The sequence below is a fragment of the Marmota monax genome, unplaced genomic scaffold, assembly GCF_021218885.2.
Source record: "Marmota monax isolate L192 unplaced genomic scaffold, Marmota_monax_Labrador192_F-V1.1 WCK01_AAM20220418_F8-fsc00098, whole genome shotgun sequence".
Classification (NCBI taxonomy): domain Eukaryota; kingdom Metazoa; phylum Chordata; class Mammalia; order Rodentia; family Sciuridae; genus Marmota; species Marmota monax.
This window is the reverse complement of record NW_026694639.1, coordinates 1663574-1690204: the sequence shown is the minus strand read 5'-3', so window position 1 is coordinate 1690204 and position 26631 is coordinate 1663574. Positions and strand designations below refer to the sequence as shown.

Genomic DNA, 26631 nt, shown 5'->3' with positions numbered 1-26631 from the left:
TAAACTGGAGATAATTACTTCATAAATTTTTTTTTAAATAATAAAAAGGTAAGCCAGGCATAGTGGCATGAACCTGCAATCCCAGATACTTGGAAGGTTGAGGCAAGACAACTGCTTGAGATCAAGAGTTTGAGCCTGATCAACATAGTGAGACCCTCACCCCTTCTCTTCACAAGAGAGTAAAGAGCCAAAGTGTCCAATAATAAGAACTTGTTAAATAAACTATGATGCAATTATATTATGGACTACTATGTAGTCATTAAAATGATGATACAGAAATATGGCATATGGAGTGAAAAAAATACAAAGCCATTGTGTTATGGTCACATTCTCATAAAATATGACATAAAATTCTGAAGAAATAACACCAATGGATAGGTTACATGTGATTTTTATTTTCTTCCTTTCGTTTATTTTTATTTTTTTGAGTTTCTACTAATGGGCATTTTTTTCTATGTTCACTATAGCAACTCTAATAAGAAAAGTCCAAATACTTGAATGGATTGTGTTTTTGACCTATAGTAGATGGTTATTTCTACCTTGTGGTCTAATCAGCCAGCTTTATTTCTCTGAACTTTTCTACATCAAAGTCTTTGAAAGGCATTCACAAAATCTTTGGAAACAAGTTCAGATTTTCTAATATTTCAGAAAGCACAGTTTTATGGGGAAATATTTAAAATAGTGAACAAAAATAAAAAGAAATATTTTAATTTCAAAATTCTTTGGATTTTTTTTTTTTTTTTGTACTGGGAATTGAACCTACAGGGCACTTAACTACTAAACCACATCCACAGCCCCTTTTTAACATTTTAATTTAGAGACAGGTTCTCACTAAATTGCTGAGGTTGGCTTTGAATTTGTGATCCTTCTGCCTCAGTCTCCTGAGACGCTGAGATTACAGGTGCAGGCCACTGCACCCAGATTTAATTCTTTGGATCTTTAAAGGCTCTTAGAAAATAAAATACAGAGTTCAGTAAATATACTTGTGATTGAGACCTACTTTTAAAGAGCTGTATTTGGATATGGCCAAATATCACATAGGTTTTACTTTTTTCCCTCTCTGTGAGTCACACACATAGGTTCTAGTCACTGCATGAAGCTGCCTCTGGTGCCACTGACACTAAAGGGCGAACATACTCTTCTCCCAATCGCAGGTATCACCTCAGAGCTTCCTTAAATGTTCAACTACATACTTCTTGTTGTCTTCATTATACTTGCCCCTCCAGCAATGATCTAGAAAGATCTGTGTCTGCTGCTTACTGTAAGCTGCAGTGCTTTTCAAGAACACATTGTTGGAGACCGTCTTGCAGGCAGACTGTTCTCACACAACATCTAGAGCCTAGCTCTGCCTCATGGTCCAAACCAATAACTTCACTGGTAGAAAAGGAACCTGGAAAAGGACATTTGTCCTTTTCCAGGAAAGCACCAAGTGGAATCCTTTTGGGGGTGATCTGGAGATCTTAGGGTTTGCTAATACCTGGCTTGTCTGCATTACTCTTTCTAGAACCTATATTTGAGGTAGATGGGAAGATTTAGAAGGGACCTTCTTCCTGGTTCCAAGCAGAGTATAGAGATTCTAATAAAATTCCAGTTAATCTTGGAGGACACAGAATTTTGAAAAACACAAATTCTCAGGAAAGCTGCTTATCCATTCCTAAGGGTAATGCTGATGTGTGTTGTGGTGGACAGTGTGGGGAAATGTTGAATGGTGAATTTGTGTAATGGGCAGATAGGTGCTCTACTGTGTTCCCTGTCCCACAGATACTAGAGAAGAACAAGATTTGTATAATTCTTTAAACTTATTAAATATATCTTCTTAGCATCAACTATATATACAGGGCAGAATTGGCTTGTTGGTGCCTGCAATTTTTTCAGAGTTAAGACCGACAAGAGTTCATTGGGCAAAACTTATCATACCCTTGTATTTGAAGAAGTATAAGAAATGATTTATTTTGAAGAAACCACTATATATTAGTGAGATAAGGTGGGTTCTATAACTCACCTGGAGAGCAGGTAACTGAATCTTTCAGTTGCTTGGCTTTGGTTGTCACCTGTTTCAAAAACAAGAAAAGCAAAATACCTTACTTTCCATGTGCCTTGTAAGTTGAGTGGCCTATTTCATGTCAAGTTCATGTGAACAGCCAGGGTTCATTGTATCTTAGGCCTAGAAGACACTCAGCCATCAATCAGTCCAATGCATTTATTTAACCAACTGGGGAAACTGAGGCCCAGAGAGATTAAATGGCTTGACCCCAAATATCCATCCATTCAGTAGAAAAATCAGAAGAACTCAAATCATCTCACTACCTCTGAATGACAGTTCTATTACACTAGACTGCCTCTTAAAACATGCTACTTTTGTTGGGAATAGTGGTGCAAGCTTGTAATCCTATCTTCTAGGGAGGCTGAGGAAAGAGGACTTTAAGTTTGAGGCCAGCCTTGGCAATTTAGCAAGACCCTGTTTCAAAATAAAAAAAGGACTGAAGATGTCTCTCAATGGTAGAGTAAATACAAGTGGGTCATTTTCATCTCTTCCTTTCATTCTTCTTCTTGTTTTTCTTTTCTTAGTTAGACTTCCAGAAATTGAGGAATGTCATATCAGTGACTACAGTAGTCATCATTTATACTAATGATCTCACAATGTAAAATTCTATGTATCCCAGAAAGAAACCCTAAGATAATATAACTTTGACAGTGATGTTAGAGGAACAATCTTTTGGTGGTGTGGGGCAGTTGGATCCAAAAATCATGATTAATTTACATCTGAGTGTGGATTCACAAAAGTAGTTTTATTTAGTGGTAATTCTTTTCTACTTTACATTTTAAACAATGTACCATATTGTATGTTTCATTCTCTAGTTTGCTTTTTTCATTTGATAATGCCTTGGAGCTCTCTCTTTCTATATATAGTTCTCTCTCTCTCTCTCTCTCTCTCTCTCTCTCCACACACACACACACACACACACACACACACACATATATTTCCATATATATATTTTCCCCTTTTAAAGAGATAAAAATTTACAGAGCATATGATTTTATATGTACAATTCAACAACTTTCTTTAAAAAATAGATCTTCGTCAAAAATTTCCCAATTGAATTATAGAACATTCTTATTACTCCAGAAAGTCCTCTTTCTACTCTGCCATGAATAACTGCTATTCTGATTTCTATGATATATTTTTTAAAAAACTGAGCCCAAATTAAAAATTTTAAATGAAGTTATTTGCCCCAATACATCTCTAACAAGATAGCTTTTCTCAATTTAAAATGTTATTAAAGTAATATTCTATTGTATACATGGACAATTTTTTAAGCTTTTCTATTCTATTAATCCACACAATATTCTTTTTTTATTTTGTTTACTTATTTTTATGTGGTGTTGAGGATGGAACCCATGGCCTCACATGTGAGAGGCAAGTGCTCTCTACCACTGAGTCACAACCCAGCCCCTTAATCCACATATATTGTTGAACCAACATATTTCACTTAATAAAATTTGAAAATAAAACCTCAGAAAGTATGATTGTTAAGGACTTCAAGTTAGGTGGGTAGACTGGTACTCAAACTTGGTTCCACTTTTATCAGCTGGATAAATTCGAGCAACATTATCTTTTCTTTGTCATGTGTAGTACCTACTCTAATATGTGGATCATATTTCTAATACCACTTGTGTCTTATGGGTGTTTTAAGTTTTAAACAAGCTCTTAGCATAATACCTAGCAGATGTTAAAGATTCAGCAAATACTCCTATTATAATCGAAATAAATCATTTTCCATTCATACAAAGGGCAGAAATAGAGAAAACATTTAATGTTGCTTAGAAACAATTTCATTCTCAACCTTCTCTCTCCACAGATGACCTTGCTTCCTATTTAATAGAAACAAATTGAAGTTACTCAACATGAGTGTCCTTGACTTCCAAATTTTCCAATTCAAAATTTGATTGCACTATCACATATCCTTCCCTTCTTTAAGTCCAAATCAAAGAAAAAAAATATCTTTCTTCTTCTTAAGCTAAAGATGTCACTTGAATCCTCATAGGACTGTGTCCCATAAATTAAATTTCCTTTGCTTTTATCTTCATCTTCTCCTGGTCTGCCAGTTACATCCCATAAACCTTCATATTTAGCTTAAATAGGCTCTACTCTAAGACAATGTTCCCTTGATCTTGTTTTTTTCTCTATTCCACTTGGCTTTCATGAGAGTTTCTCCTAGCTTTTCTTCTCTCTCTTCCATCACAGGCTCCTCCTACATACTCCTGCCCCTTGTTCTCTAATATAATTTCCTTAACATCCAGTTCTTGCCATTTTATAGTTCTTCCCATTTTCTCCTTTATTATCTCATTCTATCTATTTAACAATATCTTAGAAAATAAATTATTAACCTTTGTCTCTGGTCCTGCCCACTACTTTTGAATGCCAATCTCACAGAAATTAACCATGTAACATGGATTATTGGATCTGAAAAGGACCTATGTGCCATGTTGTGTTCTAAATAAGAGCTGCACATGTGTATGTGTATATACCAATTGTTCACAGCAGCCATATTAAGTAGGTTTAGAATTCTTATCCCCACTTTACAAAATCTGAAGCCTGAAGAAAATAAATAAAGTCCAAGGTTGAACCCAGGAAAGTAAAGATCTAAAATCTTTGCTCTCAATCATTCTAACACATGTCCTTTTGAAAAAAAAAATGCCTCATTTATGGACAAATAGGTCAAGTACTCTTTGTCCTCTACTACATAGCTTCTCTCTAACTGCCACTAAATTTCTCATTTATAGATCTATTAGCTCCTTAGACTAAACAAAACCCAAACTAAACTCACCAACTTCTCTCCAAAATAACTTCTATATTCCTCCTCCTCTTCTTAATAGTACTGTCATTCCATTCACATAAGATCAAATCCTGAGTCAATTTTTAGATTTTTTTCTCCCTCTTAACCCATTGCCAAGTTCTTCACTATAGCAACCTCACCAGTTCCCTCCTTTCTCCTGTACTAGTCTCACCGCCTATATCAGTCTGGATTAGGCTAATCATTGATTATATAATAGTGTTCAATTCTGAGCCTAACAGGCAAAGGAATTCGCACTACAATTTCATTCTCTTTCCTGTTTGTATCTTTTAGTTCAGGAGAACCAAATCATTAATGCTGTCCCAGATGTCAGAAAAACTCAGGGCAACCATCATCAACATCATCTGAAATGTCTTTCCTTCCTTCATCAAAGCTCTCCATAAGTATGTGTTTGTCTAGAGCCAAACCACCCTTCAAGGTACTTTCAAATGTGCCTTTCTTCTCGAACACTTCTCTGATGTCCACCATCATGACATTCAACTCTCATTACAATTAATCCTTGTTCTCTCAATTGATGTTACATATTTTAAAAAATTTTTGTTTATGTTTTTGGTACCAGGGTTTGAACCCAGATATGCTTTCCCACTTGACCACATCCCCAGTGCTTTTATTTTTTATTTTTAAACAGGACCTTACTAAGTTGTTTAGGGCCTTGCTTAGATGCTGAGATTGGCCTTGAACTTGTGATACTCCTGCCTCAGCCTCCTGAGTCACTGGAATTATATGTGTGTAACACTGTGCCTGGCAAGATTTAATTTTTAAAAACATTATCATACAAAACATTGCCTTTTTTCTTTTTTGTTGTATAGTTCTATAAATTTTAACCCATTTTAGATTCATGCAATTATAAACACATATAGGCTGTGGGATAATTTTTCTTGCATCTTGTTTTATTAACAAATATTTTTGAGATTACTCCAGAATATTACACAAAGCTCTCGCCCTTTAAAAAATTCTTTAATATATAATTCATCTAGTTTTCTCACTTAAAGTATGCAATTCAATGTTTTTTAGTATATTTACAGATATGTATAGTCAATTACAGAACATTTTTATCACCTCAAAAAGAAATACAGACCCTTTAGCTATTCATCCCCATCCCTTAACCCAACCCATTCCCCACCAAATGCTAATCAAACATTAAACTACTTTCTGTCTCTATAGATTTCTCTATTCTGGACTTTCATATGAATGGAATCATATAACATGTGCTTTTTGTACTGGCTCTTTTTACTTTGCATAATGTTTTCAAAATTCACTAGAGTTGTGGTATGTAACAGTATTTCCTTTTTCCCTGAGTGACATTCTGTTGTATAGATATACCTCATTTTGTCTATCCATTCATCAGTTAGTAGATATTTATGTTGTTTCTATCCTTTAGCTATTATGAATAATGCAGCTATCAATAGGTATGTGTTATTGTACCTGGCCATGTTCAATTGGACATGTATTTTCACTGGAAGAACATCTATTCATCTCCTGTATCCATTGTTTATTTGGGTTATTTGTTATTGAGTTATAAATTTTTAAAAATATATTCTGAGTACACATATTTTATCATATATAAGATGCAGAGTACATTCTCCCATTCATTAGGGGGTTATCTTTTTACATGTGGGTTTTTTTTTGGGGGGGGGCAGGAAGTACTGGGGTTTGAACCCAGGGGTGCTTTACCACTTAGCTATATTACTAACCCTTTTTTATTTTGAGACAGAGTCTAAGTTGCTGAGGCTGGTCTTAAACTTGGGATCCTTCTGCCTCAGTCTTCCAAGTTGCAGGAATTATAAGTTTGCACAACTGTGTCCAGCTTGTCTTTTTACTTTCTTGATGGTATTACTTGAGGCACAAACATTTTAAATTTTGATGAGAACTGAATGTATTTAATTTTTAATATTTTGGGCCCAACCCCCATACTGGGAATTGAACCCAAGAGCATTCCACTATTAAGCTACCCCATCAGCTTTTTGTACCTGTAGCTCAGTTACTCAGAAGGCTGAGGTAGGAGGATCATATAAGCCCAGGAGTTTGAGGCCAGCTTGGGTAACACAGTGAGACCTCATGTCAAAAGGAAAAAAGTAATTCCTGAACATGGGATATTTTCCATTTACTTTGATCTTTATGTATTTCACAATGTTTTGTAGTTTTCAGACTAAGGTTTTCCACTTTTCTTGGTAAATCTGTCCCTATTTTGTTTATTTTTTTTAAAAATGCTACTGAAAATGAAATTTTCAGAATTTTATTTTCGGGCTATTTACTGAAAGTATATAAAAATAAAACTGACTTTGGTATGTATGTAGCAAAATCGGATATCTGATATGTATCCTGTAACAAGGCTAAACTGATTTCTTAGTTTCAATGATTATTTAGTGGATTCTTTATGGTTTTTTCACATATCAAACCATGTCACCTGCAAATTGAGATTGTTTCACTTATTCTTTTCCAATTTTATTTTCCTTGTATAACGGTGCTGGCCAGGACCTCTGCTACAAAAAATGTTGAAAAACAGCAGAATGGACTTCCTTGTTTTTGTTCCTGCTCATGGCAGCAAAGCACCTGTTTTTCACCAGTAAGAATGGCATAAGCTGCAGGGTTTTAGCACGCTTTTTATCTGGTTAAGACACTTCCCATTTATTCCTTTTGTTGAATGTTTTTATTCTGCCCACTAGCTGCGTTTTGTCAAATGTGTCTATGAAGATGCTCATGTGGCACTGTTTTTTATTCTACTAACAAGCGGTATTTACATTAGTAGAGTTTTCAGATGGTGAACCTACCTTGATCATGAAAAGAGTTCTTTTTATAAGTTGCTGGATTCAGTTTGCTGGTATTTTGTTGAGAGACTTTTGTATTCATAGTCCAAATTGCATCATAGTTTTTCCATGTTTTTAATCTGGTCTTGAATTAAAGTAATACTAGCATCATAAGATGAAGTGAGTATTAGCAGTGGTCATCCCTCTTTTATTTTTTTAAAAATATTTCTTTTTTTAGTTGTAGATGGACACAACATTTTATCTATCTATCTATCTATCTATTTATTTTTATGTGGTTCTGGGGATTGAACCTAGTGCCTCATGCATTCTGCCACTGAGCCACAACCTCAGTCCTTCTCTTTAATTTTTTTGAGAGCTGTGAAATATTATTTTTTTTGTTTTGTTTTGCAGTGCTGTGGATATAACCCAGGTCTCATGCACAATAAGCAACTTGATTTTAATTTTTTAAATGTTTGTTAGAATTCAGTGGTGAAGTCATTTGGGTCTGGGCCTTTCATTGTGTGTAGAGTTTTGATTACTAGTTTAACCTTTCACTTGTTTCATTTTACCACTGAGCATCCCCAACCCATTTTTAATTTTTATTGCTAAGTTGCTAAGGGTGGTCTTGAACCTGTGATCCTCCTACCTCAGCCTCCTGAGTCACTCCAATTATAAGCATTTGGCACAAACATTTTAAATTTTGATGAGAACTGAATGTATTTAATTTCTGCTGGATTTAGGTAAACAATTTGTTCTTCTTTTTCTAGTATCTTAAGATGAAAGGTGAGTTAATTACTTGATATTCTTCTTAACACAAGCACTTACAGCTACAAAATTCCCTGTAAGAACTGTTGGCTGCATTCCCTAAAATTTAATATGTTTTGTTTTCATTTTCATTTATCTCTAAGAATTTTCTGGTTCCCCTTATGATTTTCCTTTGACCTACTGGGTATTTAGAAGTATGTTGTTTAATTTTCATATATTTCTTAAGCTTTCCAATATTTTTCCAATACCTGATCACTAATTTCATTTGTACTATTTTTATCCTTTTAAATTTACTGAGCTTTAGCTGATGGCCTAGGGTATGGTCTATTCTGCAGAATGTTCCATGTGTACATAAGAAGAATGTATATTCTATTGTTGTTAGATGGAGAGTTTTAGAAGCGTTAGGTTTAGTTGGTTTATCATATTGTTCAATTTTTCCTTATTAATCTGTTTGTCCATTATTGGAAGTGGGGTTTTGAAATTTAAATCATTATTACTGAATTGTTTATATCTACCTTTAGCTGTCAGTTTTTCCTTCATGTATTTTTGTGTTCTTTTATTAGGTACACAAATGTTTATAATTGTTTTATCTTTCTGGATTAGTATGTATGTACGTATTTATTTATGGTACCAGGGATTGAAACCATGGGCACTCAATCACTGAGCCACATCCCCAGCCCTTTTTATTTTTTATTTTGAGATAGGGTCTTGCCAAATTCCTTAAGATCTCGCTAAGTTGTTGAGGCTGGCTTTGAACTTGTGATCCTCCTGCCTTAGCCTCCCTAGCCTCTGAATTATAGGGGTCGTGAGTCACTGTGCCCAACTGGATTAGCTTTTTATCATTACGAAATGTCCCTTTTTACCTCTAGTAAATTTTTTTTAGCTTTAAAATTTACCAAAGATGCATAAAGATACAGAATATCTTACATTGTACCTAAACAATAGAGGAAGCAAAATAGACCAATTCCAGAAAAGCTTATGGTCTATCTTTTAGATCTTATTTGTCTGATTCCTGCCTGTACTCATAAATTATAATATGCATGGTTATATCAGGAGTTCAGAAAACTTCATTTGAGGTCAATAGTAAAAATCACAAATATATTTTGCTGCAGAATTTCTTAACTCAAGACACATAATTCTCTGACACCCTAGAGTCATGATACAGACTTCCACATAAATCTTTTTTCCCCTTATATATGAAGGGCTAATACTTATTAAATATGTTAATATATTTTCTTAAAGCAAGTAGACTCTTAATTTCAAGATCCTCTTCAATAAGCAAATTCCAATGATACTTGGGGTTAAAATCATTCATTTAGTATTGACACTCTAGTATTAGATTGTATTGATCCAGAGTCTCCTGATATGTAGTCTAGAGCAAGTTTCCTGTTTTTAGAGTCAATGAATTGGACTGAGAATACTTAGCTAGAGACGCTTCATATTGTCTACTACACAACATCACAGCCCTTCTTATTCTCAGTGTAAAACAATGAAAGTGGTGGAACATCACTCTCATCTTGAAGCTATACCTTTTCACTCTCACTTAAAAGGCAATTTAGAACTTATAACATGTTCATTAGTTAGATGCAAAGTACAATTTTCCAATTCAACGTGGTTTAATAATTACTATAATATTCTAATCTCTTTGTTAAGTCTGTATTTTTTGATGTCATAAGATGGTTTTATAAAAATGACAACTGCAAGTGACCTCTTTTTATTAAGAATTTTTCTTTTCAGTTTCTGACTCAGGAGGAAGTATTAATGTGGGAGATGATGACAAAATGTTTTCATTTGGAGAAGGTGTGGTATCTGCAATTGATAAAGAAGTTTCCAAATAAATAGTGGTCTAATATAAAGCTTCATCCAGGGTGTCTGAGTAAGATATCATGCCATTTCAGGAAAGTTAAGATGTGTCTCAGTAAACATGGTCATCACCAAATCTATTTCTCTCCTTCCACACATTTGGAATGACTTCCATAATGTGAGTGCCAACTTACTCTTGAAATATTCAATGTTATTTTCTCACATGGTCCATAATGAATTTTCTAGCAATTCATTCTGGATATCATATGCAACTGCAAAAGATATGGTCCCTAACTTAACAAGGATATTCAGGACTTTTTTCTAGTATCCGGTGGGAAGAAAACACATCCTTCTACAAAGGCCTCACAAGATGACCTATTTGAGCAGTTAACACTATGGGTTATCAGCTTGGGTAGGCTTTTGGACAAACCACTGCATCCACATGTACACTAGCAGAACTGGATTGCAGAACTGTGGGAGGATATGTTTCACTATGTTCTGAGGTTAAGAAAAAAACATTTTTAAACTACTCTTCCTATTGCCTAAATTCATCTTTAAATTCTTAATAAATAGGGGCCCTATGATTTAGTCTAAGACATACATGTTAAAGTAGAATGAATGAAAAAAAATTCCAAAATAGGTGTCATTTCCACTGGTGAAAACACTGATGAAATAATAGAATATTAAATTATCAAAATTAAAATGAAAATTATAATCCATAGGGTAGAGCTAGGGTTAGTGGATAGTTATATGTTACATACTTCTGCTCAATTTAAAGAAACTATCCAAGTGTATGTTCCTTTTCCTGGCTTCCTCAGATAATTCAGAAAAAAAAAAGTTGATTACTAGTAATAACTTTAAGTCACATTTTTTCAAATTTTGGCTGCCTTGATATTTTAAGTTTTTTTAATTGAGAGATTCATTATTTGTATTTGTTGCCTTTATTTATTTATTTTATCAACTCTCCATTTGAATTTAGCACTCATTATAACTGAACACTACTGTGGCTTTCAAATACAAAGTGCACTGTTACCTGAGCATTAAATAAAGCACTTTGAAAATGCTTCCAATTGGTACAAAGCAGTGCTGTTCACTCTTATTATATCTCCAATGTCTTAAAAATTTTCTCTGGATTCTCTGTCTGGATAGAAAAATACAAGAGATAATAATTGTGTTCATCTTAATCATTAAAAAAAAAGGGACTCTTTCATTAACTGATTATAGTGTAGATGGCCATTTACTGGGAAAAAGTACTTTTGTCAACAGACAATAGTACAGTTTTATAGAGATTATTATTCTATCCAGTGAATATTCTTGACAGTCCTATATATATTCACCCACCTTCTTCTCTTAATTGTTTCCCCAAATTTTTAGGACCAGAAAGTGATTTTAAACTGCATTAACATTTAAGTATCTGCTCAAGGGTCTATGGACTTGCTGCAGCTCCAAGCTGTAAATACGAAGTTAAGCAAGTAATTTAGGGGCAATAAAATAAATCCCTACTATAAAGTGTGATGCTATGACCAGACCATAACCAAAGCAACTATTTTATGAATAAGGTCATCCACAGTATTAAAAGTACATGTGATTGTAACTAGTAAATGAGAATTAGGCTTTAAAGTAGATACTATCCTCTCAGTAAGATAGTGGGTTCTGATAAGCAAGTAAAAGTTACAGACTCAGTATATTAATAACAGAGAGGACATTTAACAGGATACAGAAAAAATAAATAAGAATCTTAAAAGGGAACTATAAAGAAAATGTTTCATGTAGTCTTCAAATATACTTTGCTTTAATGAGAAAAAGTGGTCCGGTCCATTAGAGCTTCATGAGACCTTGAATATTTCTGTGGTTCACGTATTCAAAAGGGTTTCTGTGCTGGGCATGGTGGTGCCTGCCTGTAATTCTAGCAGATTGGGAGGCTGAGGCAGGAGGATCACGAGTTCAAAACCAGCCTCAGCAAGAAGCAAGGTGCTAAGCAAATCGGTGAGATACTATCTCTACATAAAATACAAAAAGGGCTGGGGATGTGGTTCAGTGGTCAACTGCCCCTGAGTTTAATCCCCAGTACAAAAAAAAAGGTGTCTTGGAAAGCAACTGCTTATGGAGTTTTTCAGAAGCATAGCAGTCAGAATGATCCTTTTAGATTCCTGCACTCCTTTGTTTGTACTCTTCCAGGTCTTTCCCATCTCACTCAGTAAAATCTAAAATCTTGACCCTGCATACCCCAAGCCTACCCTAGCGTCAAAGTCTTTGCAAGTGCTGTTTCCCTTACCTGTAATGCCCATTCTCAGACAAACTTGCTCCTTCACTTTTGAATCTCTGCTCAAATATCCCCACTCAGGGAGGACTTCCCAGAACCCTGTTTCTAAATGGCAACTTCCTTCAATTTCTGTCCTTTTACCCTGCTTAATTTTTCTTCATATTACCTGTCCCTGTCTATGACTTTTACTCCACACATTCCCTTAGGGAAACTGTCTTTGCCTGCATGGTTGCAGTTTAGTTGCAGACAAATTAGTGTTCTAGCTCCATGCAAAGGAAAAATGAGTAAGAGATCCTACAAATGCACATTACTTCCATTATGTTGCTCTGAAAAGAGTAACATAGCCATATCAGAGGTTGTGAGGCTTGGGAATACAGTGTTCTTGGATGCATATGAGCCTAAAATATAAATCTATCACTAAAGAGGAAGAAGAGACATATTTTGGTGAACAACATGCCAGAGTCTTCCACAATTTGTAGATTTTAAAAACTGAAAACCCATTTGGAAAATATGTAAGATAGTTAAAATATGGTACAAAAAGATAGTACAATATTACATAAGTGTGACCTGGTAAATACTATTCATTGTTGTGACAAATAATGTGCTGTGATCACACTTGTGCTACTCAAAGGAGAACGTTGGCAGTACATATTCTTTTGCTCTATCACTCTGGTCTTCAATCTACTGAAATCTGGACTATTCCTTTTTTTTGTGTGGGTTTCAATAAATTGTAGAGTTTCTAGATGCCTGTTTCCATGTATATATTTTTCCAAGTTCTCAGCCATACTGTCTATTCTATAAATCTCCCTCTTCCCAGGGTTTCAAACACGCAGTCCATAGTTCTCCTATTCCAATGTGATCTTACTGCTCTCTTGCCCGCTGTGTAGCTGTGGAGTGCAATGACTTCTGTTCACTGGGGTGTATCCACTATTTCTTAGATTCCATTTTGTCTTCTTTAATTCATCCCTCTTTTTGCTGGAGTACAACCTCAGGAAGACTTCTAAGAAAGGGTACGAGTCTTTACCTCATGTGTTTGTCACTGTACTTGTTCTCTTCTGGATTCAGAACATTTCCCCTCAGAACTAAGAAGGCATTTTCCCCTAGTCTTTCAGAATCTAGTGTTGGTGTAATTTTTTTAAAAAATATTTTTATTAGTTAGTGATGGTCCATCCTCCCTCCCTCCCTTCCTTCCTTCCCAGTGCCTCACACATGCTAGTCAAGTGCTCTACCACTGAGCCAGTGTAATGGAGCTTTTCAGGAGCAGCCCGCTGTAATTTTTATCATTATATTTTGTCTTACTTTGGAGGTGTCTTCATAGAAACTTTGAAGATCTATATATTCTAAGTATTCATATTTCCCAGGACCTTTTCTATGTATCCCACTTGACTGTGGAAAGCTCTCACAAAGCTGTTTCAGGTGTCCTTACATTCTGAAAAACTTTATTATATAAACTATTGAACAAGACCTTGCCTCCGTTTTCTCTTTCTCTCTCATTGTCATTCCTTCTAGTTAGATTTGGACTTCCTGGAGCGATTCCCTGAATTTCCTTTCTATAATATTTTAAAACAATTTGTCTTTTTATTCTGTTCTCCAGGAGATTTTCCTAATAATAACTTTCAATCATTCTACTTCATTTGTTTTTGTTACTTGATATTCATGTTTGCTCTAATTTTTCTCATGGCATCCTGTTCTTTGTGTTATGAATTCAATATCTGCTTGACTATCTAGATGCTAGAAGGCTTATATAATGAAATAATCGAGTAGGCTACAATAAATTAATTCTAGAAGGTTGCCTACCTAAATATTTAGTCTCTATCTAAATATATCCAACTAGTAAACTTCAAAATTTCTATAACATTCTCACTTGTACATATAAATGCAAGAATTTTAAATCAACAAATTAAATCTGGCTGTTTTTATTAAAATAATATATATGATCAAGTAGAGTTCATCTGGGAAATGCAAAGAAAGGACTTTGACAATATATTCCTTCTTATTAAAAAAATTAAATGTTTCAAAAGATATTTAAAAACTATTATTAGAATTTCACATCAATTCCTCAAAACAATTGTCATAAATTAAAAATGAAAAAAAATCAAACTCAAGAAAACTTCCCCAGCATTAACCATCTTTATATTTTTCATGTAAATTAATCTATATATTTCATATAATATAGCTAAACCTGAAAATTCTTTATTAAACTGGGGATTGGGGAAAGGTTTGCATTAATCATTAAGTAATATATAACAAAACTTCAGCCACACCAATGGAGAGATTAACTAATTCTGTAGTTTTGTCTGATGGACACAAAATGTCCTACTACCTCAAAACAGCAATAAGAACTTAAAAGATTTTAAATATAAGTGTGTGTGTATGATATCTAATGACATTAAAATATCGTCATCTATTAATATTGAAAGTTGTATATCAGATTAACTAGTGACTCATCTAGCAAAGAGGATGGGATAAAGCACTCACTCCATTCTAAAATTTAAATGTCTTTGACAGTTGTGAAGTTGACAGGATAAGGAACAAGGGAGGGAGAGGAACACAGACCATGCTCAGACTAAGAACTGCTCCAGGAGAAAGTTGGTAAGGGGTCTGTAAGGATGAAAATGGAAAATGGACAATCCTGTCATCCTCACAATTTTGGGTAGGGCCACTATGACTCTAAAACTAATAGTAACATATTAGCTAAAAGAATAACTATATATTTAGTACACTGATAAACCATAAAGCTTGTTTTCGATTTAGGATTAACAATCCATTTAGGATTTTTTTTTTTTTTTTGAAGTAGTGGGGGACTGACCTAGGGGTGTTTTCTGAGCTATCCCCCTATCCCTTTTTAGTTTTAATTTTGAGACCGGATATCACTGAGTTGCCCAGGCTGGCATTGAACATTCGAATCCTCCTGTTTCAGCCTCTTGAGTAGCAGGGATTATAGGTATGTGCCACTACTCTGGGTTTACTTCAGTGTTTCTGAAACAACCACCATAACAATATATAAATTTCCCCAAATGTTATCATCCTCTATCTCTACCCTAGTTGTAGCTGTATAAAATCTTATTTTCCTCCTGCTCAGTGGCATAATGGGATGCTTATCTAACTACATGCCTCTTTCCTCACACTATGGCACTAAGTTAATTATAAAAGTCTGTTTAAATTTAGCCACCTGTCTTTTGTTTTGCTGCCTATCTGGACCTTTTCTAAGCAAGCGGAAAATCTCCAATCAGTCTGTTATCACAACCAGAATGCAAGAGATTAGTGACCACAGAGAGAAGGAGAATCAGTTTACATCCTTTCAGGCAAGAGAATAACACTACTTCACAAGTCAGAAATATGAGGCTCCCTGACCTTAATTTAGAAAATCTGCAGTTAATAATCACATTAAAGTTGGTTTAACATGCCAGACAGTTTTTGTTTCCTCTGTTGTTTTTACAATTTAAGTGTCCTTTGTGGTTACTAAAATTATTTGCTGAAAGGCATGTATTAACATTTAAAAATATTTAATCCATAATAAAATAGGTCTTAGAGTTTATTTAGGTGTATCTGAATTAAAATGTACTTTGTGTCAATTTTTTAGAAAGTGAAAACATTGCTTATACTTATCCAGAGTAGAATTTAGTAATTTAACTGCTAATTACGAGAATTAATATACTTAATTCCCTTCTTAATTGAGGAATAAAGTAGGTTTTTCACTATAATCTGTCAATCCAAATAAAGAACCATATAGATTCCACCACTGTCACACATTCACCTCTTCGCCCAAAAGGTTAATTGTTTCTTGAAGGAAAGAGAAGCAAGCCTGAAGCTACAAATTCTGCAAGGAAACCAGGTCAAAGGACAGCTGTGAAGAGCAGGGGCAAGCGTGTCAGGTGATCAGTCAGTATGCAGAGGTAAAGGGAGAGAACCTGGTTTCTTTTTCATAATCAAATACTTACTGAAAACAAACGTGATTAATACCATAAGCCAAAAAGAAGCCTAAGTGTTCTTTTAAAGTGTGATTAACTTTCACTTAACATTCTACTGAAGGAACTCTATTAGCTGAACCCATTCAGTTGCTTCAATGTGATTTACAAGTCATCCCTGAAAGGAGTTTTTTGAGTCTTTGCACACCTGTTCTCTTTTAGAGTAATTTATACTCTGTGTGTGTGTGAGTGTGAGTGTGTGTGTGTGTGTGTGTGTGTCTGCACGTGCACAGTTACTAAAATGAAATGTATAGTGCAGCTACAGAGACGATGCTCACAAGATAAAAATGCAATGTGATAAATCCTGACATAGAAGAAAAGTTACAGTGGCAATTTTTTGGTGCTACAAAAGTTTAGGTTCATTAACTATTTCCAAGGTTCTTTTGATATTATAAAAACAGAACTAATACTTGGCATGTGTACGCAACGAACAACTGAAAAAGTCACATTTGCCACTTCCATGCACGCATAAAACAAGTCTCCCTTAGGGAGGTCTACAGAGAGGAAAAAAGGAAAAGAAACACAGGATGAATTTGCAAAAGTTTGAAAAGATGTCTTTGTACCAACACTACTCTTGTAAATTAAGTATAGATATTCTAGATCTATGAAGTTCTGTGGTTATATCAGGCATAAGTTTTAAAAAATACAGAAAAAAATTAATCAGATTTTAATGACAACAAATTAAAATATTACTTTACTCAATTTCCTATCTCCTTTTAGCATTAACTAAAAATATTACATACAAAATTAGAAGTAGTGCTGTCTTCAATGGAAACACTAAATTGATGTACTTCTTCATTAAACAACTAAAAGTTTTGGTCCCCTTTCAACCAATGTTTTATAACCTTGTAGAAATTAGTAATTTTTTTAATCACTATATTATTAGCAGTTGTATAACTGCAGGGTCATAGTACTTAAAACATCAATAACCATGGATATTCATTGATAAATCATTATTAACTTACCTTTTACACACATATTTAAAAATTAGAAAATAAAATGCATATCCTAACAACATTCTAAGCAGAAGAAAGGTTTCCTTGTAAGGTTTTCCAGTTACAAAAGTACTGGTCTCTTCATCAAACAGCAAAATAAATTTGTTACAGCATACAATAGCTATTTTCCCCACGATCATACTTCAACTGTGAAATGAAAATAATGCAAAAAAATCTTATAAATATTCAAATAGTTTTAAAATGTGACTTCAAAAAGACCTGTGTAGTAACAATATTTATATAAAGTTTTAAAGAAGTTTCTATTTAAGAGAATAAAGGGGAAAAAAAACCCTCAGAAAATTTGGCAGTAATTTTTGTATGTTTGTTTCTAAATTTAAAGTGAAGTTTACTATGAAAAGTAAGTTTATAGGCCAGTTTTTTGTTTGTTTTAGGTAGCTGTATTCAGTGAAAATTTTCAGTTCTTTTTAAAATTCTGTATTATCAAAAAAGATCTGATAGCATACTAACAGAAATGAAGGGAAAATTTAAAATCTTTGCTTTCAGTAACTCCTTAAGTATTTTTAGATCTATAGAATATATTTAAAATAAATTTAGTAAAGAATATTTACTATCCTTTATGAAAATATCAATTTTACACTGAAATGTTTTTTCCTAAATTTTTATTAAATGTTTACTAAGTATTTAGTCCACGCCAGACACTATGTAAGTGTCTAAAGATTCTCTAAGTTTACTGAATTAAAGCACTTAAAGTGTTAAGTACAACACCTTTATAAACAAATACTTTATCTTCTAAATGTTAGCTTTGGACATTCACACCTACATACGAATGACCATACATACGTGTGAATGATCATAGCACATAGACACACAGCTTGTCAAAATGAATAGTTAGTATCATCCTTGAAATAAAAAGTCAAACATTCTATTTGTATTATAGGACTAGGACTCATTTAATTAATCCAAACCACCTGTCTAAATACACTAGCAATCTGTACAATGTTAAAAAGATCCAGCTGAAATACAATCTCTAATTCTGATCAGTTTGAGAGCTGTCTTTTCCACAATTAAAGGGTCACTATAAACACAAAACCTGGCATTGTTTTTCTCTGATTAGGTTTCAGTAGCTCAAGAAGGCCAAACACTGGAATTCCTCAGGCAGCTGTTAATTGTGGACCAGGGGACTGATTCACATCTGCTTCTTGCTTATTTCATTAATGGTTCACTTCCAGGTCCTCAAAGAATTGCAGCCTTTCTCCAAAGACAATGTAGGACCCATCTATGTCTGCCTCCTACATAGTTAGCTTGTTCTGATTTGTCACTCTCCATACAAGGCAAATCTGAGTGAACTCACATCTGTCACAGATCGACCCAATTCGTGGGCAATCTTTTCCCATCGACCTGGGGTCCCTCCCGGGAACTTAACCATACTTCTTGTCAGCTGGCTGAGGTCCTCTTCTGTCCATTCAGGTGCCTGAAAAACATTAAAGAAAATAAAAGAGATAATTGGGAGAATGCTTGATAAAAAATTTAACAAGCATGTAAAACAAATTATTGGTAACATGCTGTCTACAAAAACAAAAACAAAACTCTAAAATGTATCTAAAAGTTTATTAGATAAAGATTTGAGTTGTATATTAAACATTAGAATACAAAATTCCAGCAGCCTTAATTTTTCCTACATGTACCAAATAAGAAAGAAAGAACAGTACAAAACTAGGTTTTTGAAGGCATTAAAAAAATTAGTTTTACCTTAAAGTGAGAAATCATTATCAAAGCCTATGAAATGTGGTGCTGCTCACAAATGCCTCACATGACTATTAAAGGTTTTGAAGTTTAAAAAAATTATACCTTATAGAAAACAAAAAATCTTACAAGTATAAATTAAAATATGATGTACTGGTTCAGAATCAGAAATGAGACAAAGATTTTTTATGGAAAAAATTTCAATTTTAAAAATAACAAATTTTCAAGAAGTTTAATTTGTGAAATGATAACATTTTACAAAACTTGAGAACAAATAAAATTAGAAACTCCTGTGACTAAGATGTAAACCGTCCAATCCATGCAATGCAACATATCAGTTGTAAGAAGGTAAAGAGCTGCTAGAAGTTGGCCAAGTTATTAAACTGAGTAAAACATACTGAAAATTACAAAACCACACAAAGATTCTAACAGCAACCATATCCTCTGCATTATACTCAGCCCAGCCAGTGGTCAAACCCAAAATTTAGCAAAGCAAAATAAATTATTATCAAATAACAAAATCATGTGATGGTTATTTTATATTACATTTTAGCACTAAGCTATCCCCATCACAGGCAGTAACCACTTTGGTATAAAACAATAATCAAGTAAGTAGTCAGCAGAGAGATTGAGGATGCTTACCTTATTTTCCTTTCATTAATTAATCAATTAATTTAAAAAGGAGAAAAGGAAGGGAGGAAAGGAGTGAAAGAAAAGAGAAAGAAAAAAGACAAGGAAAGAAAGGAAGAAAGGGTGGAAGGAAATCTTTGAAACAAATACCTTTTCTAATCACTATTTCCGATAATGAACAGGCACACATCAGGCAGTTTGCATTACAGAACCATCAGCACAGAACAACAGTCAGAGGTGAGTGACCCCAGGGACTATCTCCACAGCTACAGCAAAGCTTCTCCCTGACACTAATCCTCCCTGTCATTCTCCCACTGTGCTCTAACCACACTGACATCCGCCTGCCTCGCTGCAAGCTTAAGGGGGCCCTTCCTGACTTTTTACTGTCTCCCCCAATCAATGGTTCAAGCGTGCTCTTTTCACCATGTCCAAATGGCAGCTTCACTCATAATCAAAGTGCACTGCCCCTGTTAAAGGGCTTTCCGAAAGGCTCTCCTATTTGCATTCATTTGCAAAGCAAACTACTTTTATTCACTTTGTTCTGCTATCAAGAATGTTCCCTGAAGCAGATAAATTGGCATAAATACAACCTGCCACTTAAGAGTCAGTAAATAATAGCCAATAGTAGGGAGGATTTTATCAATCATTCTATTTTGTATCCACTAAGAGCTGAAAGCCTCAAACATATTCATCAGCACGGTCCCTACAATACATGCATAAATTCACTTATATAAAAAGGTAGTCTACATTGGGTCTAGTTGGAATTTCTTTGATATTTAATGAATATCAGAAATCTAATTCTCCATATCGGATGATTTAAAAATTTACGTGTAGGATTTTTTTTCTTTCTTTTTGCCTTATTTAAGGAAAAAAGTATTATTCTTTTTCAGATACCATTTAGAGGAATGTAATTGGATTTTCAAGGAAATAATATTTTTACTGGTAAAAGCTGAAGCTGTAATAATTATACAAAATGGTTTCAGAAACGCAAGAGGTAAGTTTTAAGTAGAATTTAAATATAAGCTTACTGTACAAAATCACACCATGAAGAACATTAAGTTGAAACTGCATGAAGACACACATTGATACAGTACTCAAACCATGTAGTATATCAATAAAAGTTTCACACTAAACCAAATCAACCAATTTCTGCGTTAACTTAACGATATTTTTAGAGCAAAACAAAAGTGTCTAAAATGTCAAAACCAGAAATCATTGTTTTACATAATAAACCAATTTAAAAAAATAATTTCTATTCCTAAGAGATTGGTTTTCCAAATATACTACATATATGAACAATAGGCATTTAAAAAATCTGATTTTAGTTCCTTGTTAATGAGAGTCTTAAAGTTCCACCTTTTTTCCTGGAAAGGGAAAATTTTAAATAAAATATTTGGATCCATATCTTGAAAAATCACCTACTGCCATGGTGAACTTGCCTTTTAGATTCATAGTTCTTCATCATCATGATTTTTATGATTAATATTTTAAAAAGATCAATAATAACTAGGACCATAGTCTGAAATCTGAGAGAAGCCTTTTAGCAATTCATTATTCTCTCTCCTACAGCTGTAAGGCACTTTGGTGAATGTGTAATTCCTCAGCAATAGTTAGTTGTGTCTTTAGAAGCAACAGAGCCTACTGTGATCCAGCTACTACAGCAGCCATGAGGGTGGTCATGGTGTGAATGTATTCTCTCTGTTCTAATCTGGAGCCAACTGTAGCTGTGAAAGTCAAATGAATGCATAAGCATACTGCTTTGCCACTTAAAACCATGTGTGTCCAATATTACTGAAACACTGGGCCAAAAATTCATCTCTACAGTAAAGTAATGGAAGATACCACATGGTGTGGGGACAGCTGTTGTGACTACACAAGCATTCCAATTTTGCATCAGAAAAGCCCCACTCTGGGAATAAATCTCCATATTGAATACAAAATAAAAAGTTAAGTTTTCAAATAATTCAGTATTTTTATGTAATAACCCAAAAATATATCTACGGAAAGAAATGATTGGGAAATTTAAATTGTAATACCAAATAATGTCCCTTTGGGGTGAATTTTTTTCATGAAACCTGTTATATTCAAAGATTTGGTGTCTTTGAAAATCTTCTAACACTTTTGGGTTATAGGGGTAGGGGGCTGTAGGGGAAAGTACACTATATTTTCACATAACCTATATGTACATATTTCCCTTCACAGCTTTAGACCATAAAATGTTAATTAAAAAGTATCATGCAGTTTATTTGGTAATGAAAAATTATGGCCAAATTAAAAGAAACGTATTTATTATATTTTCATATTAAATGACAAAAGGTCCTTTTCTATCTAATAAATAGATTCAGAAACTCCCTAATGAGAAATATTTCCATTGAAAGGACCAATTAATGATCGTTATTTATATAATAACAATAGTTAAAATTCAGATTCAATGATTTTTAGAAGGTTTAGCCCAACTCATAGATTCTCAGAAAATTTACCCAAGAAAATAAAATAGCACCCTTACATACCATTACCCATTTAAAATATCAGATGTAGAGCTAATGTTAATGGCATAATACCAATCTAGTAATCTGCAACCCTCTAACTCTATGTTCCCTATGTACTTTTTGTTTTAGAAAGCATTTAGCTTTCAGCTATACAATGTATCTTTCCAACTTAAAAATTGAGTAGTTAGGTACCTTTGATAAACATCTATGTAAACAATCTATGTTAACATTGACAAAATTAAAAATGAATCATTCTTAGGAAGAGAAACTCTTTCAAGGGCTCTCTTCCCTCGTTTGTAGGGGGCTACCTTCTTGTTATGTCATCACATGACCTTTTGTGCATTCATATGTATGTGTGTGGGGGGATTTCTGATCTTTCTACTCTTATAGGAATACCAATCCTATTACATTAAGGCCCCACTCTTATGATTTCATTCATTTAATCTTAATTACCTTCCCAAAGGCCCTCCCTCTAAATGCAATTGGGGCTAGGGCTTCAACATATGAATATGAGGGGACAAAATTTAGTCCACAATAGGGAAGAAATACATAAAGAAAGCTGAAACAGAAATTATAACTTAAAAAAATTTTGGGGGGGTACTAGAGATTGAACCCTGGAATATTTAATCACTGAGCCACATCCCCAGCCCTTTTTATTTTTTATTTTGAGACAGCATCTTGCTAAATTACTTTGGCCTTTCCAAGTTGCTGAGTTTGGCCTCAAACCTGCGATCCTCTTGCCTCAGCCTCCCGAGTTCCTGGGATTACAGGTGTATGCTATGATGCCCAGCAAAGAAGTCCATAATTTGACCCAATTGGTAGTCTCAAATTTATTGTAAAAATTTATGCAACAAGTAGATAAAAGGGCAGGGAGTTACTTGTGCCTTTTATAACACTGGCTCTGACTTAACTGAACATCTGTTGAAATATACTAAAATTGGTAAGCCTTCATGCCCTTAATCAATACTAGACATCCCACTAAATTTAAACAAAGTATCCCTATAATATTAGCAGAGTTACTGAATATAATATAGAGGACAAACAGGTAGGCCTAACCTTAACTACCAGATCAAATGTCTTGCCTAAATTCTCTATAATCATAACACCCACTGTCTGAAAATATCCCAGAGTAGTCACAAACTCTCTGACTCGATGAGTAATGAATAAAACTAGGTCTTTGGCACTTACAAATTGCCTTGATAAAATGGAACCTATGGACCTACCTCTTCCCCATTAAAATGGTTAATATGCCTCAATATGACTTAACACAGATCCTTCAATGACTAATACCCATTATACAAGACCTCTTTAGAAAAGGGGTTATCCTTACTGGTAGTTCATTTAACAAGCCCAATTTGGCCTGCTCTTACACTTGAGAAAAATGAATGGTACCTCATGGTAGATTACTTCAACCTTAATACTGTGGACTTATTAAAGGATCAATATCCAGTACTATTGAAATTACTAACAATTTAATTGGGAGCTGGTAAATATTTTGCCTTTATAGATTTGGTGAATGTGTTCTGTTCAGTGTCTATTTCAATAGTCTCTTAACTGCAGTTTGCCTTCAATTCTACAGGCACCCAATACATTTTCACCTAGTTGTGTGGTACTGAAACAGTCCTGCCATAACAGAATCTTTAAAGGCAAGAACTTAACTATATCTTACTTCAGGACTGCAGTTATGACATTACATTGATAACATTCTTCTCTGAGAAGATTCATTAGATACACTATTTGGCACACTATTTAGGACATGCAAATACAAAGAAGCTTACAAAAAGGAGATGGGTCACTGCCTTACATGAAATGCAGAGTCCTTGCCACCTTGATTTAATTTCTTAAAATCATCTGGTTAAACTGACGGCTGCTCCATTCATGCCATTGCTAAGAAACAACTACTGATCCTAACAGTTCTCACAACTTCTTTTAGGCTCTTTTAGGTTCTGGAGAAAATATGTTACTCATTTACAAATTATACTAAGCCCATTTATGCTATTACTTGCACAATGGCTCACCATGAATGAGGCCCCTTATAACTAAAGGGCCCCTTATAACAAAAACAACTAACATTTCTGGTATTACCCTACCCTTTCATTCCTTTACTGAAGAGCAACCTTTACTTAGTTTTAGGGAGTTGTGTACAAATAATGACTTTGAAATGGCAAAACCAAAACTATTTCGACTTTGTCAAAATTAAACTTTGGAATTTTAAAAGAAATGATTTAAAAAATGAAAAGCCATATCTGGGAGCAAATATTCACAACACACATCAGAAAAGATTTGTATCATAATTTGTTTATCCATTCTCCTATTAATGGATATTTGAATTGCTGTCAGTTTTTGGTTATTATGTATTAATAATACAGCTGCTATGTCAACTTATGTACAACTCTCTAAGTGGCATTTGTTCTTTATCTCTTGTGTAAACACCTAGAGATGGAATTGCTAAGTCATAAGGAAAGTATATATCTAATTTTATAAGAACAGACTTAAGTGTTTTTCCAGAGAAGTTATATTGTTTTGTAGTATAACCAGCAATGTTATGAAAATTCTTGCTATTTCATATCCTTGCCAACACTTGACACTGTCAGTTGTTTTGACTTTGACCATTCTGGTGGGAACTGCATTTCCCTGATTACATATGATTTTGAGTATTTTTATGTGTGCTCATTCAGTAAACTAAATATCTATTTCATAAAGTATGTGTTCATGCTTTTTGCCCGTTTAAAAATTTTCTTATTATTCAGTTGTAAGAATTCTTTATATTTTGTGAATATAAGATCTTTGTCAGATATATATATATATATATTTTTTTGAATATTTTCTTTCAGTCTGTAACTTATATTATTTCATTTAAAATTCTTTGAGCTTTATTATGAAGTAGTTTTAGATTTATAGGAAAGTTGTAAAAATAGTAGAGTTCCCCTATACTCTTTTTCTTCTTCCATTTTATTTTATTTTTTTTTGAGAGAGAGAGAGAGAGAGAGAGAGAGAGAGAGAGAGAGAGAAGAGAGAATTATTTAATATTTATTTTTAGTTTTCAGTGGACACACCATCTTTTTTTTTTTTTTTTTTAATGTGGTGCTGAGGATCGATCCCAGCGCCTTGCACATGCCAGGCGAGCGTGTTACCGCTTGAGCCACATCCCAGCCCCATTATTATTTATTTTTATTAATTAAAACTTAAACAAGGGCTGGGGTTGTGGTTCAGTGGTATAATGCTCGCCTAGCATGAGTGAGGCACTGGGTTTGATCCTCAGTACCACATAAAAATAAAGATATTATATCCACCTACGGCTAAAAAATATATTTTAAAAAAAGATGCTAAATTTTTAAAAAAAATTTTTTTTTAGTTCTAGATGGAAAAAATACCTTTATTTTTATACCAGACCTTAAACTATACTACAGAGTTATAGTAACAAAAATGGCATTGTATTGACACCAAAATACACTTGTAGACCAATGGTACAGAATAGAGGACACAGAGACAAACCCATATAAATATAGTTATCTCATAGTTAAGGGAAAGGTGTCAAAAACATATATTGGGGAAAAGATACCCTCTTCAATAAATGGTGCTGGGAAAACTGGAAACCCATATGCAATAAAATGAAATTAAGCCCTTCTCTCTTACCATGCACAAAACTCAACTCAAAGTGGATCAACGACCTAGGAATTAGACCAGAGACCCTGCACCTAATAGAAGAAAAAGTAGGCCCAAATCTTCATCATGTCAGATTAGGCCCTGACTTTCCTTAACAAGACTCCTACCGCAAGAAATAAAATTAAAAATCAATAAATGGGATGGATTCAAAATTGTACATATTAATGGGGTATTATATGATGTTTCAATACATGTATATATCGTGTAATGTTCAAATCAGATGAAACATACCTATCTCCTCTAACATTTATCATTTCTTTGTGGTAAAAACATTCAAAAATCCTGAGCCACATCCCCAGCCTCTTTTTTTAATATTTTATTTAGAGACAGGGTCTCACTGACTTACTTAGGGCCTCCCTAAGTTGCTGAGGCTGGCTTTGAACTTGCAATCCTCCTGCCTCAGCTTCCCAAGCCACTGGGATTACAAGCGAGCACCACCATGCCTGCTCAGATGTCTCTTTGACATAGTGATTTAATTTCTTTTGGATATATACCCAGCAGTGGAACTGCTGGATCATATGGTGGTTCTACTTTTAATTTTTTGAGGAAATTTCATATTGCTTTCCATAATGGACACATCCATGTACTCTTTATTCAGCTAACTATGCTATTAATTATCCTATGTGTTAAATTGTTGTAATGAGTCTCCAAGATAGTCCTTAATAACTCCCATCTCTTAGTATATTCCCTTATGTAGTTTCCTCCCACAGTGGCTAGGCTGACCTGCGTAACTAATAGGAGATAG

At 34.0% G+C, this 26631-nt stretch overlaps 1 protein-coding gene across 1 annotated transcript in view; it reads right to left on the bottom strand.

Annotated features, from left to right (window-relative positions):
- Positions 1-26631, bottom strand: part of Dnajc1 (DnaJ heat shock protein family (Hsp40) member C1) — a 222567-nt gene that overhangs the window by 13966 nt on the left and 181970 nt on the right. The window contains exons 9-10 of the mRNA XM_046423045.2: positions 18710-18829; positions 2003-2051 (exon numbers count right to left, since the gene is read on the bottom strand). Coding sequence (XP_046279001.1) covers positions 2003-2051; positions 18710-18829 — 169 coding nt within the window. The remainder of the gene's footprint in view (positions 1-2002; positions 2052-18709; positions 18830-26631) is intronic.